Below are 21492 nucleotides of genomic sequence, written 5' to 3' on the forward strand. Positions count from 1 at the left end.
TTCATCAGAATTTTATAGTTTTCCTCATATTGACCTTGTACATATTTTATTAGATTTATACCTAAGTATTTCATTTTTATTTGGTGCTAATATAAATGTTAGTTTGTTTTTTTTTATTTCAAATTCCAGTTGTTCATTGCTGGTATATAAGGAAGCAATTTTCGTATATTAACCTTGTATCTTGCAACTTTGCTATAAACAGAAATAATTTTTATCCTAAAGATTATTGGAGCCATTAAAAGTACTGGGCAAGAGTGTTTCACTGTTATATTTATGCTCAAGAAATACTAATCTGGAAGTATTAATATGTAGAATGGATTGGAAGGAAAAGAGACTAGAGGCAGGGAGTCCACGTAGGAAACTTTTATGTGAGTCCTCTATGAGACAATCAGCTTCTGAATAAGGATATTGCAGCACCAATGGAAAGGCAAGAACAGATTTAAGAGGCAAATACCCTAAATGTGCCCTTCTCCTTCATATGTATGGGTCTCTTCACACAGTTTCCTCTTTGGGCTGCCCTTACCATCTTCTTCACCTAATTTCTAATTAATCTTCAAAACTCAGTGCCGGTGTTGTGTCCTCCAAAAATACCTCCTCTCTACTGTATCCACACAGTTACCTGTAGTTTCCTTGATCACAGCTGTAAGTGCTATTTATATTTGTTAATATATTGTGCATTGGTCCATTTACCTGACTGTCTCTTTCATTAGATCACAAGCTCCCGAATCAGAGTAGCCCAGTATCTGGCCCAATAAACATACACATAAAGGAATAATTCATTCAAGTCTATGGTTGAAGCTCACATACCAAGTACATGGCAGTTATTATATCAGATTTTCATGTGTATTTTCTCCTAAGGAAATGAAACCATAAAACTTCAAAAAACTGAAGCTTCAAGTCAGGGAGGAAGCACCAACTCATATCAGGAAGTGATCAGTTCCTCAAAACTGTGTTTTGAGTCTCACTGTTTCTTTAAGTAAGCTTACTCTCCCTGCATTTACAGTGTTATTGACACTCGTTAAACAGCAAGTTTGAAAGTCTAAGAGTCTCATCCACACTGTCAACAAGAAGTTCATCTTCCAAGCCCTAGTTTTCTCTTTCCTAGGGCTCAGGACCCTTCCCCTGCCACACGCAGGCGGCCTTGCACACCTGGGAGAAGAACAACAGACGAAAGCCTCTGAGCCTGGGACTAACTACTGCTGCCGTCCTCAGCGGGAGCCCCAGCGCGGAGACCTGGTAAGAGCAGAAGCCCCCAGGGCTGGGGAGAGTGGCCAGTGAAGATGGCTGGGAGATCCAGGTCAAATAGATGGAGGGTAAATATTTCAGCAGGGAAGAGACAAGGTTTCTGACATGGGGACTATCAAACGCATGAGTGCAGGACAAAGAGAAGAACGAGATCTACCAGTCAGAGAAAAGATCGTCTTACCTCAAATTCCTCCTCACTGGGCTTTAGTTTCTTTAGAATCGTGAGACTCAAGTGAGAAAGAAGATGGTTAAAAACAAACAAACAAAAAAGAGCTATGAAATCTTAAAAGGCAGAATAAAAATCTAAATGGTTATGAGTGATAATTTTGCTCTTATTGTTTTTACTACTACCATTATTTTCTCTCTCCTTACACAGAAAAGATGGGGCCAGGTCTTCTGGGATGCTTTCCTCTCCTCCTATTGCTGCTGGGACTATGGTGGTCAGTGTGTCCACTTTGTGCTTTGCCTAAGCATCTCACCAAGGCTCACTGGTTTGAAATTCAGCATATACAGCCAAGGCTTCTCCAGTGCAACAAGGCAATGAGCAGTGTCAATAATTATACTCAGCACTGCAAGCCTCAAAACACCTTTCTGCACAACTCCTTCCAGGACGTGGCTGCTGTCTGTGATTTGCCCCACATCGTCTGTAAGAATGGGCTGCACAACTGCCACCAGAGTCCAAAGCCTGTTAACCTGACTCAGTGCAGTCTCACTGCGGGGAAGTATCCTGACTGCCGCTACCGAGATGACACCCAATACAAGCTCTTCATTGTTGCCTGTGACCCCCCTCAGAAGAGCGACCCTCCTTATCATTTGGTTCCTGTACACTTAGACAAGATTGTTTAAAGTTTCCATCATTTTCCGTCTCGCTTGGCACAAATTCTCTTACGATCTCTTCTGATTTTTCTTTTCTTTCGTTGATTTTCCTGGTTCCCATAGAAGGAAAAAGGAGGGTATTGGAAAAATTAGAGTGATGAGGATAGACCAGAGTTGGGACAAAAAATATGTAGGATTCTTTTCTGCTTTGGAGCTCTAGGTTTTGAAGGAAGATAGTAGGGAAGAGGGCAAAGAAGGGTCCAGGCCTCCATATTTTCAGCCTTAGAACTTCGGCCAACTTTTGTTGTATTGTGTTCACAGAAATAAAACCATGTTCTGCTGCATTCTAATGAGTGTGTGTATAAGTGTGTTTGGAAGCGTGATCCCTTTCACATCATTGCCAGCCTGGAGCTATCTAGGCCTGCATTTACCAGCATTCCAAGGAGAACGATTTTGGCCCTAGGCAACCTTTGAAGTTATTTGGCAACCTGGGGCCTCTGCCACTCCCTCACCCCTGTGTCTCTGGGACTTTGGAGCAAGAAAGTTCTCCATCCCTTCAAACTCTGCTCATGGCTTTACATATTTCCCTTGAAACCATTGCCTATGGTTGTTTGGAGGTGGCACTGATACTCAATGTTGATGGTATTTTCACAGATTCTAACGCTGGTGACTGAGGCATCCTAGATCTTAACTATTTGCCTCTATAATTAATCAGATAATGTTTTAAATATAAATAGTAGTAGGGAAAATAATCCACTGTAGCCTTCGAGTCAATTCTCCTGTTGTCTATTGGAATGGACAAAGAGAAAGCATAGATCAAGGGGGGTAAAAAAAAAAGCACTGGGACACTAAAAACATTCTTGCCCTACTCAAATAGTGAAATATCACAGAAACATTGGGGCTTTGGAAGAGGTATCTGATTTGGAGATCGAAGGACTGGGATTAAGAATTTAGGTCCTATGTGTAGGGGAGGAACAATAATTTTTCATAAACCCTTCTAGGTTTTTGGCTGAGACACCCCCTGTAATAAAAAGATAGATCAACAGGAAAAAAACAATTTTAGTTACATATGTACATATGGGAGCGCTACAAAGATATGAGACTCAAAAGACACAGGAAGCCCTGAGGAGCTTCAGGGTCCATGTTTATAATGGCATCCTGGGGCCAAGCCTGGTGCCAGGAGGATTAGCTCTGGCTTAGAGATGCCAAAGTTCCCAGGGAAAATGAGCTAAGTAGACAATTCAATACATATCTCTTACTCACAGGGTGTGGAAATAGAATTTGAGTATCAGGTCAGAGGACACTGTACTTTTTTTTTTTTTCTGCTGTATGCGGGCCTCTCACTGCTGTGGCCTCTCCCGCTGCGGAGCACAGGCTCCGGACGCGCAGGCTCAGCGGCCATGGCTCACGGGCCCAGCCACTCTGCGGCATGTGGGATCTTCCCGGACCGGGGCACGAACCCGTGTCCCCTGCATCGGCAGGCGGACTCTCAGCCACTGCGCCACCAGGGAAGCCCGACACTGTACTTTTTAAAAAATTTATATTGACTAGAGGATGTGGAGCCAGTAAAATATTATGCCCCTCTTACTGCTTTACTTACTGCCTTAGATGGATACTTTAACTAGTTCCATTGGGGTAAAAAAGTATACAATCGAAAACTGTTTCATTGATAGATTCAATACTGTGAATATTCTTTAAGTCACCTTTTTAATTTATAACGGTTTGTGTTTTTCTTTTTTTTTTTTCCTTTTTCTCTCTTTTATAGTTCTTATCTTTCTTTTCCGGTTGTGTTTTTCTGTTTGGCTTTTTTGGGTTTTTTTGAAGATGCCATACTATCTAGACAGGGCTAATAGAAACAGAAAACGTGATATCCACGTATGGGGCAAGCCTACAGAGGAAAACCCACATATGGGGTGGCAAAAGCAAGGCCAAACAGCCTCACAGGGAGGGGGAAGCATACGCTCATGAGGAGGGGAATTCTTCTGGAGCTCTTCATACTTTTTTTTTTTTTTTTAGTTGCAGTGATCGGGGGCTACTCTTCGTTGCAGTGTGCTGGCTTCTCATTTCAGTGGCTTCTCTTGTTGCGGAGAATAGGCTCTAGGTGAGTGGGCTTCAGTAGTTGTGGCTCACAGGCTATAGAGCCCAGGCTCAGTAGTTGTGGCACACTGGCTTTGCTGCTCTGCAGTATGTGGGATGTTCCCGGACCAGGGCTCGAACCCATGTCCCTGCGTTGGCAGACGGATTCTTAACCACTGCACCACGAGGGAAGTCACTCTTCACACTTCTTGGTGGATTTTATTTTATTTATTTACTTATTTTGACCGTACCACACAGCATGTGGGATCTTAGTTCCCTGATCAAACACTTACCCCCTGCATTGGAAACACAGTCTTAACCACTGGACTGCCAGGGAAGTGCCTTGATGGATTTTATAAAGTCCTTCCCTTGCCCTCTCTCATGGGCTAATTTCATTTTTAACGTGATGAATTATTTTTCAAAAATTAAACAATGTAGAGACTTCCCTGGTGGCACAGTGGCTAGGACTTTGCTCCCCCAATGCAGGCGGCCCGGGTTTGATCCCTGGTCGGGGAACTAGATCCCATGTGCATGCTGCAACTAAGAGTTTGCATGCCACAACTAAGGAGCCCATGTGCTGCAACTAAGGAGCCGTGGAACCACAACTAAGGAGTCTGCCTACTACAACTAAGACCTGGTGCAACCAAATAAATAAATATTTTTTAAAAAATTAAACAACATAGATAAATACAAACCAGTATATAGCACTCAAAATAAATAAATATTGTTTTTCATTTACTTACTATCTAAAATATATATATATATACATAAAAACATTGGCGTCCATTTTATTCCCCTCTCTCTCCATTCCCATTCCTCTTAAATTTTCTCAGATGAAATTATAAATTTAAAGTGTTTCCAGTCCTATTTTTATACTTATATTTCATGTATAATATCTTCACAAACAAAACATAGGGTTTCCATGTGCAATTTAAAAAGAAATTTATATAAATACTATCATATAGTACAAATCATTCTGCAACTTGCTTTTTTTGTTCACTCAACAATGTTTTTAAGACTCATCGATGTTAAAATGTATCTTTGTTGTTCTTTTATTTTTACTGGTGTATTATTTGTTCCTTTGTATTAATAAACCATCATTTATTTACCAGTCGTCTATTGTTGAATATTTGGGATGTTCCCAAATTTCCACCCTAACAAGCAGCATTGCAATGATATCTTTGTACATTTCTCTGTACAAAGAAACTTGTCAACTTAAAGAAAGACACTCAGCATAAGAATTGCGAGTTTAAGTTGTATTCATGGTCTTACTGAGGACTAGAACTTTTTAGGTTTGGGAAGGTGCAAGAATCAGGGGTCTTTGAAATTATTCTTGAGATACACGTCTAACTATCTAGGAACCTGTTTTTCCAAAGCACAGAGTACCTCATCCTGTTTTTCATTCTCAGTTCCCTGCAGCGTGCCCTGTCAGTGGTCGACTGCAGTGGGTTGCGACTTAATCCTTGTATAACTGGGTAATGAGTGATGTTCTTTGTTCTTCTTCGTTCACAAATTGATTGTAGCAGATCTTATTTTTCAGAGATGTCCATATCAACATAGCCCATTCTACATGCTCTTCTTATAGTATGATATTGACTCTTCTCTATCAGAAGGGTCTATGTTCCCTTTCCTTGAGTATGGGTTAGTCTTAGAAACTCCCTTCTAATGAATAGAATGGGATGAAAGTCACACTGTATGACTTCCAAAGCCAGGTCATAAAAGGTGATACAGCTTCTGCCTGGCTTTCCCTCTCTGTTGTAGGACACCCACACTTGGACCCAATCATCATGCTGTGAGGAAGATGGTGCCACGTGGAGAGGCCTTGTATAGATATTCCAGCCAACAGGCCCAGCTAAGGTATCAGCCAACATCAACCATTCAACATGTGGGTGAATGAGCCTTCAGATGATTCCAGCTCCCAGCCTCTGAGTCTTCCAGCTGCAGCCTCAGACATTGGAACAGAAACAAGCTGTCCCCACTGTGTCCTATCTGAACTCCTGACCCACTGGGAGCATAATAAATTATTGTTTTGTGCCACCAAGTTTGGGGGTAATTTGTTACACAGATAGACTAACTGAAGCATTGATTGTATAATATTGCCAGAAACTATGGTATGTGAGTTTTTGCATCTCAATGTCCTGTCTCTGGCAAAACATGAGAGTATCATGCTCCTGCATTTTTGGCAACCTGATGAGTATGAAATAGCACAACATTGTCATGTAGGCAAAAAACAAGTTGCTACTTGCATCTTTAGATCCTTGGTTCCTAGTACAATGCCTGACACTAGTGGGTTTCTTTTTATTTTATTTTATTTATTTATTTATGGCTGTGTTGGGTCTTCGTTCCTGCGCGCAGGCTTTCTCTTGTGGCGAGCGGGGGCTACTCTTCGCAGCAGTGGGTGGGTTTCTCATTGTGGTGGCTTCTTTTGTTGCAGAGCACGGCTTCTAGGTGTGCGGGCTTCAGTAGTTGTGGCACGCGGACTCAGTACTTGTGGCACGTGGACTCAGTACTTGTGGCTTGTGGGCTTAGTTACTCTGTGGCATGTGGGATCTTACCAGACCAGGGCTTGAACACGGTTCCCCTGCATTGGCAGGCAGATTCTTAACCACTGCATCACCAGGGAAGTCCCAGACACTAGTGGGTTTCTTTTTATTTTTTTTTAATCTTTTATTTATTTATTTATTTATTTATTTATTTATGGCTGCGTTGGGTCTTTGTTGCTGCATGTGAGCTTTCTCTAGTTGGGGCGAGCTCCTACTGCTCTTCGTTGCGGTGCATGGGCTTCTTATTGCGGTGGCTTCTCTTGTTGCAGAGCATGGGCTCTAGGGCACACGGGCTTCAGTAGTTGTGGCACAAGAGCTCAGTAGTTGTGGCTCTCGGGCTCTAGAGTGAGGCAGTTGATGAAAGTTGAATACAGTCTGTGGATTAGATAACTGTATAGTTTCAATGCAAATTTCCTGATTTTGATAAGTATACTTATTTTAAACCCTTGTAAAAAGAATGTTCTTGTTTTTAGGAAATGCATAGTGAAGTATTTAGGAAAAAGGGCAACATGTCCATAACTTACTCTCACACATTCAGAAAAAAATTTATGTATCTGTACATAAATACGTGACTAATAAAGCAAATAGGAAAAATGTTAATGTTTAGAGAATATAGACAAATGATATACAGGAATTCTTTGTATCATTTTTGAAACTGTTCTGTATATCTGAAATTATTTCAAAATGAAACGTTTAAAAATATTTTCAGGGGCTTCCTTGGTGGTGCAGTGGTTGGGAGTCCGCCTGCCAATGCGGGGGACGCGGGTTCGGGCCCTGGTCCGGGAGGATCCCACGTGCCGCGGAGCAGCTGGGCCCGTGCACCACGGCTGCTGAGCCTGCGCTCTAGAGCCCACGAGCCACAACTGCTGAGCCCACGTGCCTGGAGCCCGTGCTCCGCGGCGGGAGAGGCCACCGCGGTCAGAAATGCCTGCACCGCAACGAAGACCCAAGACAGCCAATAAATAAATAAATTTTTTTAAAAATTCAGCACGGTCATTTACTACTTGTGCAAATTACCTATCTTTGCAGATAATCAGTTGCCTCATTTACTAAGAAGATATTTTACCTACTCACTTTCATTTACAGAACCTACCAAACTCTACTTTGTCGGGCACCCTGCACATCACCAGCCACAGAAAAATGAAAAAGACCGGATCACTAGTAGCTTTCAGCTGAGTGGGAAAAACAACCAAGAAAACCGGAATGTTTAACGAAGTGTGATTAGGGTTAGTTCTCAGGGTGGTTTCAAGACCTGAATGACCTAATATAGATTTAAACATACATATAAAAGGGGCTTAATGAAATTCCTGGTACCTCATACAAGTAGTTCCATCTCCCCTTTGGATGATTACAAGCTTCAAGGAAAGTATTTTTAGTTCTCTAAAAAAGACATCCTCAAATAGCCCCCTTTCTAGCCAGCTCCCAACTTCCTGTCTTTCCCCCTGGGACAGTGCTGGCACCCCTGGCGTCTCTCTGTGTTCAAATTTCCTCTTCTTATAAGGACACCAGTCAGACTGGATTAGGGCCCACCTAAGGCCTCATTTTAACTTAATCACTTCTTTAAAGGCCTTAGCTTCAAATACATTCTGACTTACATCTTACATTTCTGAGAAGTTAAAGATTGAACATATAAATTTTGGGAGAACACAATTCAGCTTATAACAGTGATTATAAAGAGAAGTTTCATAAGAGCCCCAAGGCCCTAAGCGATGGTGGGAGGCATCCCTACATTTAGGTCTTTAATTGTAGTTTGGCAACTTTTCCGAGGAGAGGATACAATAAGGATAAGAGCTGTTCCCTGCTCTTATGACAATGGTTATTTGGTGCCTACCAGTGGTTGTGGGGATTTCACAGACAGCAGCTTGTAAAGAAAGGTACTGAGGAAAGAACTGATGTTTTTTTATATCTCCCATTGTCCTGGTTGACTGAAGGAATTGCGAGAGTTCGTGGAGGCTGTAAAAGCAGTAAGTACTGGGCATAGCGAAAGTGAAATAGCGAGGCTTGCCATAGAGGGGGCCCACACCATTCCCAAAAGCCCAAGAGAAGAAGGTGGAATGCTGGGAATGCAGAGCTACATTTCCTGTGAGAAAAAAACCAAAAAGAAAAACAGATTTTCCTCCTACTCCTAAGTGACCTGAGTAGTTATAACCTTCCAGGTAGTCAACAGAACCATCTATGCCAACCCTTCTGATCTTGTTTTCTCATCCCTTTCTACCTCTAAGTCTCATCCATACTTACTTCCTGACACCGTATTTATAATCCCTCTGTCTTACTTCTATACTCCTGTGCCTTCTTCATTGCCTGTTCTGTCCCAACCTCAAGGCTCCCACCTACCCAGGGTCTGACTGAGAACAGATCCTGTTGGTGGTTCCAGGACTTAGAAGCATATCATAGGTCTCTCCACCAATACAGAGCTTCCTCTGTGGAAAAGAGAGGGCAGAGGGAGGAAGGTTTAGGGTTTTGAAGTTAGGGGGCTTTTGTTTTTGTTTGTTTTTGCACGTGGATGTTCAATCACAATTTGTTGAAAAGATTATCCTTTCTTCCTAGAATTGCTTTGCACTTTTGTCAAAAATCATTTGACAGTATCTGTGTGGGTATGCTCTGGGCTCTCTATGCAGCTCCGTTGATCTATGTGTCTATTCTTCCACCAATTCACACAAAAATATGTACACAGATATTTAAAGCAGCTATCTTCATAATCAGCCGGAATGGAAACAATGCAAACGTCCTTCAAGAGGTGAATGGATAAATAAGCCATGGAACATCCACGCAATAAAACGCTACTCAACAATAAAAAGGAACGAACCACTGATCCACACAACTTGGATAAATTTCATAGACATTATAGTGAGTAAAAGAAGCCAGTCTTGGAAGGTTACATACTGTGCAATCCTATTTGTATGATATTTTGAAAAGACAAAACTATAGTGACAGAGAATAGATCAGTGGTTGGCAGGTGTTGGGGTGAGGGGAGTGTATGACTATAAAGAGATAGCACAAGGGGATTTGGGGGGTGATGGAACTGTTCTGTGTCCTGGTAGTGTGCAATTCATTTATACAAGTTAAAAATTCATAGAATTGTATACCAAAAAGATCAATTTTCCCATATGATATTTTTTAAAAAAGAAAAAAATAAAAACAGAAAAAGAAGGAAAATGTGGAAGCAAGGCATAAAAGCACACACTTTGGGAGTCAGCAGACCTGGTTTTCATCATTCCATACTTGGCTTCGTGCCTCAGTTTCTCTTTTTTTTTAATATTTATTTATTTTATTATTTATTTTGGCTCCACCGGGTCTTAGTTGCAGCATGCAGGCTTTTAGTTGCGGCATGTGGGATCTAGTTCCCTGACCAGGGATCAAACCCCGGCCCCCTGCATTGGAAGCATAGAGTCTTACCCACTGGACCACCAGGGAAGTCCCTCTTTGTTTTTAAGGTGAAAGTTTTAGAGCCAGGTTACAAAAGACCTTCCCTGCCCTGATGTTCCTTAATTCCACAGATCTACAAACATGATCACATTCATATTAGGCGTGTGCACACACACTCATGGTCCCATGCAAACAGATTTTGTCTCTATGTTACAACAGCCCAAGCTCTCCTTATCCCAGAGCCTTTCCCTTAAATAATTGTCTGGCAGTATTTATGGGAGTGGAAGGGGGAGCTTGAGGGAGGTGGCGAAGAGAAGCTGCCAAACATGTTGGCCTGAAGCAGGGCCAGCTCTCCGCCTCTATGAGGAATGTTTCCAAGAAGCTCGGGAAATTCCTGGTCCCACTCCCACATTCTCTTGTTGTTGCCTTGATCTCGCCGCCACATTACTCTCTCCCGTCTGTGGATCTCAGCCAAGCTGAAAAACCTCCATGGGCTCTCAGGTCCCAGGAAGCCTAACAACGCCTAGCAGAGGCTAGCTGCCAGCCTTGACTCTCAGAGGCTGCCTAAAGTTGCCTGAGAGGAAACTCTGCCCTAGAAGCATGTTTGAAGTCCACTGGGATGACCTAGACCTCTGAACATGGCTTTGTACTGAGAAGAGCTCTGAACCAAACCAGATCTCAATGATGTGACTCTTCTAGAGATGCCTACGCACAAAGAGCCAGAAACTGCATGCCAGGGCTCAGCGCTCACTGCTAGACGTGGATGTTCAGCTAGAAAGTCCTAAGCGCTTCTCTGGTGGTCCAGTGGTTAAGACTCCCCACTTCCACTGGAGGGGGCACGGGTTCAATCCCTGGTCGGGGAACTGACACACACACACAAAATAATAGATAGGGAGTAGAAGGCCCTAAGCGTAAGGGGACTTTGAGATAACCAAACCCAAGCCCTGGGTTTTACAGATTAGACAACTGTGGTCCAGAGAGGGCTACAGAGTGCCTTAGGGGCACAGCACAGGGAGCTGATAGTAGGGCAAGGACTACATTAGGTGCCCTGGCCCAATTATCCACCCAGCTGCAGACTGAGGGAAGGTGGAAAAGGAAGGAAACTGACCCTGAATACAGGCCCTGCTCAGACTTGTAGCAAGAAGAAACCAGAGGATGACATACAGTAGTGATGAGCTTTAAAGTACAGTCACCACACTGGCTAGTAAAACAGGCCTAGTGAGACTCTGTCCATTCAGATGAACAACTCCTTCTCTATTGTTAAGTAAGAAGACAATAAGGGAATGGGAAGGGAGATAAGCACCGGAGGGAGGAAGCTGAGATGAAACCATCCCACCTACACTTGCTGCAAGCCACAAAGAAACCTAAAGTACATGGGAATTTACTGAATGATTTGCAGAGGTGTTTGAGATTAGTCCCCTAGAAAGTGGCTCCTGGGAGACAGTTTTGAGATGATTCCAGGTATGCCGCGGTTTAGTCTTCAGGAGGTAACACTTTCATTCTGAAACTTCTATGCAGGACCTCCATCGTGCATCATGAATCATGCACATGGAGGGCCGCCCCACATTCGTGATCAATTTCCCAAACCAATATTGAGGCGCCTTCTGCCACGGGCAGGTAGATTCAAAGCCCTTTAGTGCTCCCACTTGCTCTGTGAGGGCTGAATCAGTCTCAGGAGGCAAGAGTGGCGATTGAGAGCAGCCTTTCATTTTCCAGTTAGACAGAAAGCGCAAAGTGCAAATGAGGCAGCACTTGGAAAGAAAGAACCTGACGCGATGGCCCTTTACTCTGTTCATTGAAGGTATGGGTGACCGATCTGTTTCAGGCTGGAAGACTATTGGCTGCTGGAAGTGAAGGGGAATTTACCAGAGAGAGACAGGAGAAAATCAGCATGTCAGAAGAGGCAGAAGACACTATGATTTTGTCGGTACAGGTAAAACTGCACGAGTAAGGTGGACGCTGGGATGCATTTACCTGTCCACCGAGAATGCAGAATTCCTGAAGCTTGTTTGGTTTGAAGACTTTTCTGAAAATTAACATTATCCTTCTTAGAAGAATCACTGTATATAGTCATTTCTGTCTTTAAGCAGGTACCCATCTTCACATGTTAGCACCTCAATTTTAAGATGAATCTGCCTGGGTCAGTCTCCTAGAAGAGGTTAATGCTCCTTTATTCGTGGGATAGCAATAGTAGCCCCACAGAACAGAGACCTCTGATTTGTCTCCCGACGACTGGTGTTTCTCTCCTTGACTCTGCCTGATGGCTCTAGGACAAGACTTGATCTTCCCCTGCCCAGAGTCCTCCTATTCAGAGCACTTTCCGCCCTACCTCACCCCCGTTTCCCTGGCTGTGCAGGTCTGCACCCGGACCATCCGCTAGCGCCTATCACTTTATTCCCCGGGTGGAGACTCACAGTGGTCCCATGGCCAGGAAGGTGCATGGAACCAGGAGATAGAGCTGGTGATTGTGCAGAATAGATGCAGCAAAGCTCCAAGTGAGTGTTCAAAGAAGATCTCCTAAAGTGTTCTCTTAGCACTAGCAGGAGGGAAAATGAGGAGCTTTGGGTTTGGAAACAAGAGTGAGATGAACTTAAGAAAAATTCTATCTAAAGAAAACAGAACTAAAAACTTAAAGTTTCCCTTTTTTCCCTCCTCCATCCTCACTGTTTGTAAGGAGTGAGATCCCCACTACCAACAAAATAGCTGGCCACCCCTCTGACCCAAAGGTCTTCTTCCTCTTACAGAGGCCCCAGAGCTAAGCATTCACTTTACCTAAAAAACACACAATCACTTCCAACATTTATAAATGTAGTACACAAAGACAATGACAGAACTGGTCAAACTAGTTGGCAGTAGGACCTTTCTCTAGTTCTATGACCTTGTCTAGAGCTTGATGCAGGTGTAAACAGGGGGCCATATGAAATGATTAAGTGATGACAGAAGCCATGTTTAGGCTTTTCAATGGATGTAAGAAAGGGTTGCCAAGAAGTGAGCAGACTCATAGGCCAAGTGCCCTGGGAACCTGTGAGAGCCCCCAGCAAGCTGAGGCAGAGAAAGCCGTGACTCCACAGCACTCGGTGAAGGAGGGAGACTGGGGAGTTTCCTTCTTGAGGAAACTCCAATAGCAGAGAGAGCAATGACAGGGAAGCCAGGAGACCCAAGGTCTAGTCTCAGTCGGACACTAGCAAGCAGCTGCCGTGAGCAGGTGGCTTAACCTTTCCGAGATTCAGGTTGCCCCTCTGTAAAAGGCGGGGGTTACATTAGGTCAGGGATGGCCAGTGGGTGGCACACACACCCTCACCTCTCTCGAGCCTTCGGTAGAGGCCACTGTTCCATCACTTCACTGTTTAGGTATTTTTCTACAGCATTCTAGGCAGGCACTTCCAATTAGAGTTGGCCCACAAGCTGAAATCTACTTATCCGCCCCCCACTTGATGATCGCTGAAGTCCTTCCTAGCTCCTGAATGGAGGGTTCCAACTTTGTAAGGAAGAGAGGACCAGCTTTCTGATTTAGCAATAGCTCCCTCAAAAAAAGGAAGATGGAAATTTAGGGTCATAATTTCATACACTTCTCCTCCCCGCCTGAGGCCGAGCAGGGTCTTCCCAGGGTCATGCTGTCCTTCCTTCTGTGCCAGAGATTTTTGTATCTGAGCTTCGCCCTCTGTCAGCTTGCCCAGCATGACACTGTCCCAGACCGTAGCTCCTTTTTATCTAAAATAGCCCACACTTTAAAACTATATTGGGCATCAAGGAACCTACAAAGAGAGGAATTATCTCAGGTCAGTGAAAATCAAAAGTCAGAAGAGGTGGTATCTAAGGATTCCATTTGCCACTCACCAAAGCTAACCAGACTCACGGTTCTCTCCCCTGTCAGGAGAGCGAGCACACAAACAGCACCTGGATGGGGACAGCATCAGGAATTCAAGTGGTTGCAACTGTGTTTTATTGAAAGAAGCAGTGAAGTGGTCAACATAGGCCCCATCTCACAACCCACTCCTCACCCCCCAAGCCACGCAGGGGCCAGCCTCAGGCCAGGGGAGCACATGTGTGTGTGTGTGTGTGTGTGTGTGTGTGTGTGTGTGTGTGTGTGTGTGTGTGTTGGATAAGAGCCCTAATTAACTTGAGTTATTGCCTGCAGGGCAAGGAAGCAAGAGGGGGAGAGGCGATGAGGTGGGGCATCTCTGGCTTCAGGTAGAGACCTACACAGAGCCGTCAAAGTGGACTGGCACGTATGGGTTCCCCTCACAGGCCACGATGATGTGTTTCTCCTTCTGGCTGGTCCTGTAGGCACAGTTGGGGTACTTGGAGCTGCCCGTCTCGCGGCACTCTGTGATGTACATGGTGGAGTTGCTCTCATAGCAGTTGGTCTTCCCATTCTTGCATTGGACGTTTTTCTGGAAGCAGACAGCCTTGACATCTTCCAGGGACTCGTGCACAAAGGTGTTCACCGGTTTGCACCGTCCCTGGGTCATTTTTCGGCGCATCATCATTTGGTTGCAGTAGTTGGAGTTGTTGCCTGGGGAGCTGCCGGAGTCCATGTGCTGCCGCTGGAACTTCATGGCTGGCGATTCCTTGCCCAGGGAAGGCTGGACCCACCCCAGCACCAGCAGCACCAGGACCAGCCATGGCAGCAGGACCAGGGACTTCCGAGCCATGGTGGTCTCACTGCCCTGGAGAAGTCTGCCCGGGAAAAGGGGGAGAGGAGGAATAACATCGCCTTAGAAAGAGAACCCCAGCTCCCACCTGTAGCCTCCCTGGCTTACGGTCTCCAGGTCAACCAGAAAGATGTCCCTCTCCCTGCGAGCTTTTCCAAGTAACAAGACAATCACATATACTCTTCTCCACAAACATTTGATTCCCACTCCCTACAGAGAGGCCATCCTCCCCTCTGGATGGTGACCCTAGAAATGACCTAAAATCCTAGCAGCCCTGTCTTTGAATACAGAAATATTTTTGATACGAAATACCTTTGAAACATAAAACACCTCTGTACCCAGCGCTCACACGGCTCATTAGAAGATGCTTTTGAAAAAACCATTAAATAAATAATCCAAATTTTGAATAAGCCAAATTGTATCCCTGAGATAACCACCGAGTATTCATCCAGGATCACGGTGGACAGAGCCCTGTTGTCCTACAACACAAGGGAAACTCAGCCCCAGTGTTTTACACTGACACCATAAAGGGATGCCATTGTGTTCCAAAGAGAGATGCTCTCCTCCCCCAACCTGGGGGCTGCTCCTTCTCCAGCCCCATGGGCTCTCTGCAGCCTACGTGCTCCATTCCTGACCCCAGCTCTGCCCCCTGCCCACATCTGCCTGGCCCGATTCTCAGGCTAGCCTCACCCACCCTGGCTCCCCACTCTCCAACCCTCAAGCACAAACAGCTCCTGTGTGCCTCTTGGGCTGCTTACCTGAGTCTCTGGCTTGGTCTCTGAGAGAGAACAGGCAGTTTCTGCAATCACTCTAACCCAGGGGTGTGGACTTTATACAGATTAAAAGGAGGCTTGGCTTCCAGGAAGAGACCGGTGGGAGGAGCATCTTGGTCTTGGTCCACAGGAAAACAAGGTCATATGAGGAAGGGGTGGGGAATTGCCCAGGCCACCCTTTTTACAGGGCTGCTGGGGAGAGCAAGCCTTTGCCTATAAGAACCTTTCTTTCTATAAGCAGCAGAGAAAGCCACTATAGCACTGATGCTCGAACCCCAACCAAGTCCTTGTTGTCTCTTTGCAAGCCGTTTTCACCAAATAGCCCTTGGAGGTTAGCAAAGTGCACATAACATGTGATCACGGGAAGGGGAGGGAAAGGGAGGTCCTCTCTTGCCCTGGGAGTCCTGGAGCTGCTTTGGCCAGAATTCCACATCTCCCACCAGCTCCTCTGCTGGGGGAGCAGGGAGAAGTGGCCAGCTGCCCCCAGCTGGAAGGCTTCCCGGAACTGGAGAAGAAGGGGGAGAGCACCTGAACACGGAGGAGTAGAAAGCAGCTTCGTTCGGTGTGACCTCACCCAGTCGTGGCCACTTCAACACTCCTGCGCTGTTGAAGGAGGGTGTGTGGCCATTCCTATCTATAGTGACCTCTCATCCCATAGGCCAGAGTGGAGGAGAGGAACTAGGGATGAGCCAAAATGCAAAATCCCCTTTAGAGAAGAAATAGAGAACATCATACTTCTTAGCAGTAAAATTTCATCCTAGAAAGAGACGTGCATTTGCTGGAAGACAATTTTATTTTTGTTTATTTATTTTTCATTATTATTTTTTTTTTGCGGTACGCGGGCCTCTCACTGTTGTGGCCTCTCCCGTTGCGGAGCACAGGCTCCGGACGTGCAGGCTCAGTGGCCATGTCTCACGGGCCCAGCCGCTCCACAGCATGTGGGACCTTCCCGGACCAGGGCACGAACCCATATCCCCTGCATCGGCAGGCGGACTCTCAACCACTGCGCCACCAGGGAAGCCCTACTTCTTCTTTTCTGATTTGGATTCCTTTTATTTTTTTTTTTCTTTGATTGCTGTGGCTAAAACTTCCAGAACTATTTTGAATAATAGTGGTGAGAGTGGGCAACCTTCCCTTGTTCCTTACCTTAGAGGAAATGGTTTTAGTTTTTCACCATTGAGAACAGTGTGGGCTGTGGATTTGTCATATATGGCCTTTATTATGTTGAGGTAAGTTTCCTCTATGCCTACTTTCTGGAGAGTTTTTATCATAAATCAGTGTTGAATTTTGTCAAAAGCTTTTTCTTCATCTATTGAGATTATCACATGGTTTTTATCCTTCAATTTGTTAATATGGTGTATCACATGGATTGATTTGCATATATTGAAAAAGCCTTGCATTCCTGGGATAAACCCCACTTGATCACAGTGTATGATCCTTTTAATGTTCTGTTGGATTGTGTTTGCTAGTATTTTGTGGAGGATTTTTGCATCTATGTTCATCAGTGATATTGGCCTGTAGTTTTCTTTTTGTGTGACATCTTTGTCTGGTTTTGGTATCAGGGTGATGGTGGCCTCATAGAATGAGTTTGGGAGTGTTCCTCCCTCTGCTATATTTTGGAAGCATTTGAGAAGGATAGGTGTTAGATTTTCTCTAAATGTTTGATAGAATTCCCCTGTGAAGCCATCTGCTCCTGGGCTTTTGTTTGTTGGAAGATTTTTAATCACAGTTTCAATTTCAGTGCTTGTGATTGGTCTGTTTATATTTTCTATTTCTTCCTGGTTCAGTCTCCGAAGGTTGTGCTTTTCTAAGAATTTGTCCATTTCTTCTAGGTTGTCCATTTTATTGGCATATAGTTGCTTGTAGTAATCTCTTATGATCCTTTGTATTTCTGCAGTGTCAGTTGTTACTTCTTTTTCATTTCTAATTCTGTTGATTTGAGTTTTCTCCCTTTATTTCTTGATGAGTCTGGCTAATGGTTTATCAATTTTGTCTATCTTCTCAAAGAACCACCTTTTAGTTTTATTGATCTTTGCTATTGTTTCCTTCATTTCTTTTTCATTTATTTTGGATCTGATCTTTATGATTTCTTTTCTTCTGCTAACTTTGGGTTTTGTTCTTCTTTCTCTAATTTCTTTAGGTGTAAGGTTAGGTTGTTTATTTGAGATGTTTCTTATTTCTTGAGGTAGGATTGTATTGCTGTAAACTTCCCTCTTAGAACTGCTTTTGCTGCATCCCGTAGGTTTTGCATCATTGTGTTTTCATTGTCATTTGTTTATAGGTATTTTTTTATTTCCTCTTTGATTTCTTCAGTGACATCTTGGTTATTTAGTAGCGTATTATTTAGCCTCCATGTGCTTGTATTTTTTCCCGTTTTTTTTCCTGAAGTTGATATCTAGTCTCATAATGTTCTGGTCGGAAAAGATACTTGATACGATTTCAATTTTCTTAAATTTACCAAGGCTTGATTTGTGAACCAAGATATGATCTATCCTGGAGTATGTTCCATGAGCACTTGAGAAGAAAGTGTATCCTGTTGTTCTTGGAAGGAAGGTCCTATAGATATCAATTAAGTCTATCTTGTCTAATGTGTCATTTAAAGCTTGTGTTTCCTTATTTATTTTCATTTTGGATGATCTGTCCATTGGTGAAAGTGGGGTGTTAAAGTCCCCTACTATTATTGTGTTACTGTCGATTTCCCTTTTATGGCTGTTAGCATTGCTTTATGTATTGTGGTGCTCCTACGTTGGGTGCATAAATATTTACAATTGTTATAGCTTCTTTTTGGATTGATCCCTTGATCATTATGTAGTGTCCTTCTTTGTCTCTTGTAATGGTCTTTATTTTATTTATTTATTTATTTATTTATTTTTTGCGGTACACCGGCCTCTCACTGTTGTGGCCTCTCCCGTTGCGGAGCACAGGCTCAGGACGCGCAGGCTCAGCGGCCATGGCTCACGGGCCCAGCCGCTCTGTGGCATGTGGGATCTTCCCAGACCGGGGCACGAACCCATGTCCCCTGCATCGGCAGGCAGACCCTCAACCGCTGCACCACCAGGGAAGCCCATGGTCTTTATTTTAAAGTCTATTTTGTCTGATGTGAGAATTGCTACTCCAGCTTTCTTTTGATTTCCATTTGCATGGAATGTCTTTTTCCATTCCCTCACTTCCAGTCTGTATGTGTCCCTAGGTCTGAAGTGGTTCTCTTGTAGACAGCATGTATATGGGTCTTGTTTTTGTATCCATTCAGCCAGTCTATGTCTTTTGGTTGGAGCATTTAATCCATTTACATTTAAGGTAATTATCAATATGTATGTTCCTATTACCATTTTCTTAATCGCTCTGGGTTTGTTTTTGTAGGTTTTCCTTCTCTTGTGTTTCCTGCCTAGAGAAGTTCCTTTAGCATTTGTTGTAAAGCTGGTTTGGTGGAGCTGAATGCTCTTAACTTTTGCTTGTCTGGAAAGGTTTTAATTTTTCCATCGAATCTGAATGAGATTGTTGTAGGTTTTAGGTTTTTCCCTTTCATCACTTTAAATATGTCCTGCCACTCCCTTCTGGCTTGTAGAGTTTCTGCTGAAAGATCAGCTGTTAACCTTATGGGGATTCCCTTGTATGTTATCTGTTGCTTTTCCCTTGCTGCTTTTAATATGTTTTCTTTATATTTAATTTTTGACAGTTTGATTAATATGTGTCTTGGCGTATTTCTCCTGGGATTTATCCTGTATGGGACTCTCTGCGCTTCCTGGACTTGATTGGCTATTTCCTTTCCCATGTTAGGGAAGTTTTCAACTATAATCTCTTCAAATATTTTCTCAGACCCTTTTCTTTTCTCTTCTTCTTCTGGGACACCTATAATTTGAATGTTGGTGTGCTTAATGTTGTCCCAGAGGTCTTCGAGACTGTCCTCAATTATTTTCATTTTTTTTAAATTCTGCTATTTTATCTTCCAGGTCACTTATCCATTCTTCTGCCTCAGTTATTCTGCTATTGATTCCTTCTAGAGAATTTTTTATTTCACTTGTTGTGTTGTTCATCATTGTTTGTCTGCTCTTTAGTTCTTCTAGGTCCTTGTTAAACATTTCTTGTATTTTCTCCATTCTATTTCCAAGATTTTGGATCATCTTTATTATCATTACTCTGAATTCTTTTTCAGGTAGACTGCCTACTTCCTCCTCACTTGTTTGGTCTGGTGGGTTTTTACATTGCTCCTTCATCTGCTGTATATTTCTCTGTCTTCTCATTTTGCTTATCTTACTGTGTTTGCGGTCTCCTTTTTGCAGGCTTCAGGTTCATAGTTCCCATTGTTTTTGGTGTCTGCCCCCAGTGGGTGAGGTTGGTTCAGTGGCTTGTGTAGGCTTCCTGGTGGAGGGGACTGGTGTCTGTGTTCTGGTGGCTGGAGCTAGATCTTGTCTTTCTGGTGGGCAGGGTCACATCTGGTGGTGTGTTTTGGGGTATCTGTGAACTTAGTATGATTTGGGGCAGCCTCTCTGCTAATGGGTGGGGTTGTGTTCCTGTCTTGCTAGTTGTTTGGCATGGGGCGTCCAGCACTGGAACTTGCTGGCCTTTGGGTGGAGCTGGATCTTAGTGTTGAGATGGAGATCTCTGGGAGAGCTCTCGCCGACTGAGATTACATGGGGCTGGGAGGTCTCTGGTGGACCAATGTCCTGAACTCCACGCTCCCACCTCAGAGGCTCAGGCCTGACACCAGGCTGGAGCACCAAGACCCTGTCAGCCACACAGAATTATCAAGATATTGGACATTGGCAAGTGAAACCACAAGAGAAGGGGCCCACGCTATGCCTAGTCCTACTGAGCAATTTTCAGACTTCAGCTCATTCTGGCAACAGGGCGACTGGGTCGGTGACCCGAGGCAGGATGGGGTCTGTGAGGTGGGCAGCGCTCAGCTGGTGTGCGGTCTGAGGAGCCTGGTCGAAGCCCTTGGGGAAGGCCGCCAGCGGCCGGACTCTCGCCTCCTGCGGCTGTGGCCTCTTTGGGGTCTCCCTCCTGGTGTAAAGTCGCTCTCACTCCTGCTTTGGCAGCCGTGCCTTTACCCTGAGCTTCTTCGTGAGGCTAGCGCTCCCTGAGGTGATGCGCGAAAAGTGTGGGCCTTGCTGAAGCGTGAGAAATGGGGGCCTCTCCTGACATTCTAAATGATCCTCTTCTATCTTCTCCCAGCTCTTAGAGTTGGGGGGGGCGGTACTGGACCGAGTTAACCCCACTCCTGCAAGTTCCCTTACTCTTTCAGATTCTTCTGATCAAACTAAGACCCCACCTCCCCAGAGGGACAGTCCCTGCTGGGACAACATTTTATCAGCCAGTCTGCCCCTGTTATCAGAGCCAATTTGAGCACTACCTGGTTTAAATTTTTATGAAACCATGACCACAAAAAGAGAAAGATGATTTTTAACAGTATGGCCACAATATTCTTTAGACTCTGGAGAAATTTGGTTAAAATAAAACTTTTCTTAAAATTGCAAAACCAGTTTTTTTGCATGTGCAGTTAGAAAAAGCTTGCTTGTTAAAATAATTTTCTTCAAAATTCTGACCCTGAGAGAGAAAAATATGCCTAGGACAAAGCTTGAAGTTAACTCTTATCATGTCCTTGAGCTACAAACACAGTCCACTTTGCCTGAGACTTCAGCCTTGGGTAAATTAGTAGAATTTCAAGCCAAGAGAGAAAAAAAAAAAGAGGAAAAGAGACATTTAAATCCCAAGTGGAGACTATGAGATGTCTGTCTGTCTGGATATATGTGTATGTCTCAGTATGTGTTTTTGTCTTTGGATAATATTGTTGAGGTTAATTTGTAAATGAGCTCTATTTAATTGGCTTAAATGAAAAGTAAGCACTTACAATCAAACGATTCTAAATACAAGAAAAATTAAATAAATTTCAGGTTCATGTGGACTGGGAAATATTCAGTACTAAATTAATACTTGGTTTTAAGTTTGTTGATCTAATTAATATAGACATGTCTTTAGAGCCATCAACATTAAGTATAATGCTTTTATTGTGCCTAG

At 43.9% G+C, this 21492-nt stretch overlaps 2 protein-coding genes across 2 annotated transcripts; one reads left to right on the plus strand and one right to left on the minus strand.

The window, feature by feature from the left end:
- Positions 1-1004: 1004 nt before the first annotated feature.
- Positions 1005-2405, plus strand: RNASE6 (ribonuclease A family member 6). Its single transcript, XM_022587592.3, has 2 exons — positions 1005-1236; positions 1622-2405. Exon 2 carries the CDS (start codon positions 1627-1629, stop codon positions 2089-2091), a length of 465 nt encoding a protein of 154 aa, XP_022443300.1. The 5' UTR covers positions 1005-1236; positions 1622-1626; the 3' UTR covers positions 2092-2405.
- A 1377-nt stretch (positions 2406-3782) lies between these two features.
- Positions 3783-15575, minus strand: LOC111181814 (ribonuclease pancreatic). The gene is made up of 2 exons (XM_022587593.2): positions 15460-15575; positions 3783-14726 (listed from the first exon to the last, which is right to left on the minus strand). Exon 2 carries the CDS (start codon positions 14699-14701, stop codon positions 14246-14248), a length of 456 nt encoding a protein of 151 aa, XP_022443301.1. The 5' UTR covers positions 14702-14726; positions 15460-15575; the 3' UTR covers positions 3783-14245.
- Positions 15576-21492: the final 5917 nt, after the last annotated feature.

This window comes from Delphinapterus leucas, chromosome 2, assembly GCF_059928025.1.
Source record: "Delphinapterus leucas isolate spDelLeu-1000000601 "Yukka" chromosome 2, BTC_Dleu_Yukka2, whole genome shotgun sequence".
NCBI lineage: Eukaryota > Metazoa > Chordata > Mammalia > Artiodactyla > Monodontidae > Delphinapterus > Delphinapterus leucas.

What these genes read in the sequence shown, in the direction of transcription:
- RNASE6 (XM_022587592.3), top strand. Translation starts at nt 1,627, where the DNA reads ATGGGGCCAGGTCTTCTGGGATGCTTTCCTCTCCTCCTATTGCTGCTG.
- LOC111181814 (XM_022587593.2), bottom strand. Translation starts at nt 14,701, where the DNA reads ATGGCTCGGAAGTCCCTGGTCCTGCTGCCATGGCTGGTCCTGGTGCTG.